At 44.5% G+C, this 4,324-nt stretch overlaps 1 protein-coding gene across 1 annotated transcript in view; it reads right to left on the bottom strand.

Annotated features, from left to right (window-relative positions):
* CUNH22orf31 (chromosome unknown C22orf31 homolog) overlaps positions 1–464 on the bottom strand; it is a 13,321-nt gene extending 12,857 nt beyond the window's left edge. Inside the window, exon 1 of the mRNA XM_033762291.1 lies at positions 72–464. Within this exon, the coding sequence (XP_033618182.1) occupies positions 72–126 (55 nt within the window). The 5' untranslated portion in view covers positions 127–464. The remainder of the gene's footprint in view (positions 1–71) is intronic.
* Between the last annotated feature and the right edge of the window lie 3,860 nt (positions 465–4,324).

Genomic DNA, 4,324 nt, shown 5'->3' on the forward strand with positions numbered 1-4,324 from the left:
CCCAGACCCTCTGCCCGGTCGCGCGGGGCGGCCCTGACACGTCTGCCTTCAGAGCTGCGGCGTTGACTTGCCTGCTCGGCCCCTCCGGAGGCCGGTCTGGGTCCTGGGACGACCCGCTGCACCCATCCTGGACGTCCCCCACCTCCTCCATCACCCGAGGCCTCTGGACTTCTCCAGTACTCAAGGGACTGTCCAGCAGCAAGGGAGAGACAAGGAAAGGGTGACGAGAGACGACTTCCCCGCAGTGCTTAGAGTGCTACTCCCGAGAGTGCTGTGCCGAGTGCTGTGTCCGGGTAACCACAGTTTAAACAGGTTACCCGGTTCCGGCTTGGGCTCCGCGGGCGAAGCGCAGGTCTTGTGAGATGGGGCCCTGGATCCGGGTAGAAGCAGGGGCTTTGCTTAGCTTCCGGACAAGATCTTTGATAGCAGAATTCTTTCCAAGTTGAAGAGCAGGCAAGAGGCCGTTGCCTGGCCCAGTTAACGTTTCTCTGCAGGTTGTTTGGATGTTGAGCATGGGACATTTATGTAAGGGAGGAGAGGAGCTTGTTACCGGTCCGTTTGAGTAGAAAACCAGCCCCTGGGTTCTCCACCCCGATTTACAGACTGTTGTTGGAAAGACAGGATTTTTTTGCTGGTGAAAGAAAATTCAGTTGCTTAGTGCGGGGCATAGTGGCCCGGGCCTGAAATACCAGCAGCACTTAGGAGATTGAAGCAGGAGAGGGAACTGAACATCACCTGAGATCCAGCCAGCCTGTGCTATGTAGAGTTCAAGGCCGCCATCGGGAATACGTGATGAGACCCTGTCCCCCAAAAACAAAAAAAACAAAAGAGTTACTTAGTTTATTCACCAACTTGGGTTTGTGCTGGGAGTTGTTGTTGTCTTTTACCTCTGAGCCTGTTTCCTCATCTGTAAAGGGGGGATGATGATAATTCCCTTGCAGGGTGTTGTGAAAGCTTAAATGATACGCTGTTGGTAACACATTTATAAAAGGCAATCAACATATATTAATAATACTTTTTATAGTGCTTTGAAGTTCACCAAGTGCTAGACACCTCATTTACCCTGGGAATGCTGTGAGCTTCGTGTCTGATGAATCCCTGAAAAAAACAAAGCGCACTGTCAACCTGAGGCTCAGGAAGTAGTTTCTGAGTGATCTCTGCCTTCTACTAGACTTTTGATCACTTCTACTGTTTGCTGTATGTGAGGAGTGAGGGAGGGACGTTCTAAGAGCCAGGATATGTCAACATAACTGTAACCTAGTAACCCCTTAGCTCCACTTGGCCATCTGTGTATTCAGGGTTTAATGTCCTCTATGGAGAGAGAGGTACGGGTGAAAATAAACTGGTTCCCCCTCTGGAAAGGACCGAGTAATAGCTCTGAAAATGGTTCAGTGAGCCAAGTCGGCGCTTACGTTTATTGGAAAGTGGATCTCTCCAGTCACTTTAGCTTTGCTAGGTCAGATGCAGTGAGCAACTTTTATGTAACGTAAACCCTTCGAAGTCTGGGCTAAGGGCAAATAACCAAGTCCTTTGGTATCAGGAATCGAACTCGGGTCCTTGTGCTTGCGGAGGAACCACTGAGCTAAATCCCCAGCCCCCAAATTCTTAATCCAGAGCCTTACCAGCTTGGTTTCTTAACTGTCCTGGTACATTGGTGCTTCTGAGATTTTTCCTCTCTGCTTGCAGAAGCAGTTTTAGAGATACCACGTGTTCTTCAGCATCACATCCTGTCAAGAGCCTACCCACTAGTTTTTAAAAATCCTTTCCAAAATTCCAATAAAAAACACGTTTTATGCTGAAGATATGCCAAGCCTGCTATTGCATATTTTGTGATACTGTAATTTTCTCTCAAATTTTGTGGATGGAAAAAATTATTCCAATCCTTATATTCTGCACCAGTTTGTAATATTTAAATTACTGGTGGTTTACATTTTTGAATGCTGACTTTATAAAAACAGTTAGCTCATTCCCCATCAATGCTACTTCTAATTACAGTGTATAGGCAACCCTGAATGATACTCCTCTCCTTTTTTTCCTTCCTTTACAACTGATAAGAAGAAAGAGAGAACCTGGAGGGGGAATCTAGACTGTCCTCTGACAGAGAAGGGCAGTGGAGCCAGGGGCCTATAGGCTCTCAGTCGTGGGTTCTTTGGTAGAGAGCAGTGGACTTGGGTTACTTGCGTTCTCTGCATAAGGCAAACTCTCCAAGGTGAATGTCTTCCTTGAGAGCTCTACGGTGCTTAGGTCTTCTAGGTGTGCATCAGCAGAGCTTATCCACTCAGGTTACAGTGGCCTTTTTGAAGTGTCTAAGTTGATGTTTGTTCTCCCTTAACACTTCATTTGGAACTTGCCCCATTAGTCCACAGTATGTCTTGCCATAAAACCTAAGAGATTAGTTAACAGCAAGAGTACCATTCTCTCTACAGAGTCTCGCCCCCTTTGAGCACTTCTTAGTGCTAATACTAGGGAGCTGAAGCAGTGAACAGACCAACATTCATATCAGTTACTTGTATGCTCTGAGTATTTTAGGAAGCGCGATTTTGACCTGGCATCAGAGAACCCTAATCCTTTTGTGAGCATTTGTTTTGGCCCCTAATAATAATAATAACAATAATAATTTAAATGTTTGAGATACACAGTGAGCCATTTTTTTTGTTTTTGGTTTTGGTTTTTTGGAGACAGGGTCTCACTATGTAGTTGAGACTGACCTGGAACTCACTCTGTAGCCCAGGCTGGTCTCGAACTCACAGCGATCCTCCTGCCTCAGCCTCCTGAGTGCCGGGATGACAGGCGTGCGCCACCACGCCCGGCTCACAGTGAGCCATTTTGTACATCTTGACGCAGTGGTGGTGAACCTATGGCACGCGTGCTGCAGTGGGCTGCTCGTTATCGTAGAAAGCACTAAAAGCTTTGGCATCACTATCTTTTTCTTCCCCTTTTTAAGTTTATTGGTACATTTAAAGCAAACCATACAGTTATATTTATCATTGGGATCCTGTACCTTTACGTGACAGGTCTTGGTTCTTGTTTTTTCCCCATACCCCTGCCCTCCCTTCACCCTTCCCTATTTACAAAGACTTTGTCTCCATTTTTTCCTTTTTTCACATTTTTTTCTTTTCCCTATTTCCTTTCCCTTCCCCTTTCCACTTCCCCTTTAGCCATTTTCTTCCTATTCACACTCTCAGTTATACCATTCGAACCTTATTTGCACTTTTAGTTTTTTACACCAGAGAAACTATTTGGTATTTACTCATGTGTCCTATTTATTTCACTTAAGAGTATGGCCTCAGTGTGCATCCACTTAGCTATAAATGTTTCTAGTTTCTCATTCTTTATGGCTAACACTCCATATTATAGAAAAACCACATCTTCTTTATCCAGTCTCCAGTTGATGGTCATTTGGGCTGTTTCCAAATTTTAGCTATTACAAACTGTGCCGCTATAAACATGGGTGTGCACATATCTTTGTGGTATGGTCATATATCTCTGTGGTATGATTCTTTTAATTCTTTTTGAAAGATACCCAGCAGGGGGATAGCAGGGTCAAATGGGACCTCTAGTCCTAGTTCTTTGAGGTATCTCCATATTGATGCCATCACTATCTTAAGGCAAGAAAGAATCACTACATTTAGGCTCACTGTTAATCAACGGCAAGTTGGTACACACAGTATAAATGTTATTGATAATATTCATGGTTTAGCACAGTTGGACCAAAAGTAATAAATGATTAAGATAAAATACATTTTTTCATAGTATCTAGGTTAGGGATTTTTTGAAATAGACCTCTTCTCTTTTTTGGTACTGGGGATTGAACTTGAAAGGCAGGCAGCAGCACCACTCAGCTAAATCCCCAGCCCACGGCCTCTTCATCTTGGTAATACCCTCTGTCTGTTTGTTTGTTCTTTGTACCAGGGATCGAACTCAGCTCCTTGTGCTTGCGAGGCAGGTGGTGGAACCTCTGAGCTAAATCCCTGGCCCAATACCCTCTTCATTTCACAGTTCTTTAGCTTGGAATCCCACCTGAGGCTCTAGGTCAGTTTTGGTCAAACATTTTGGTAAAGGGTAAGACAGTTGGGCTTTGGAGGCCACACAGGGTTACAGTTGCTCAACTCTGACTTTGTAGGGCAAAAGAAGCCGTAGACAAAATAGAAATGAATAGGCATGACTGTGTTCCAATAAAACTTTATGGACAGTTTTGAATTTCATATAATCTTTATGTGTCATAATATTTTGTCCTTCTGAATTTTTCAAATTTAAAACCCAGTTTTAGCCTTGTGGCCATGCAGAAACAGGCAGTCCAGGTGAGGCCCTCAGGCTGTACTTT

Source organism: Fukomys damarensis, unplaced genomic scaffold (assembly GCF_012274545.1).
Source record: "Fukomys damarensis isolate Sample0158 unplaced genomic scaffold, DMR_v1.0_HiC HiC_scaffold_12, whole genome shotgun sequence".
NCBI classification, from domain to species: Eukaryota; Metazoa; Chordata; class Mammalia; order Rodentia; family Bathyergidae; genus Fukomys; species Fukomys damarensis.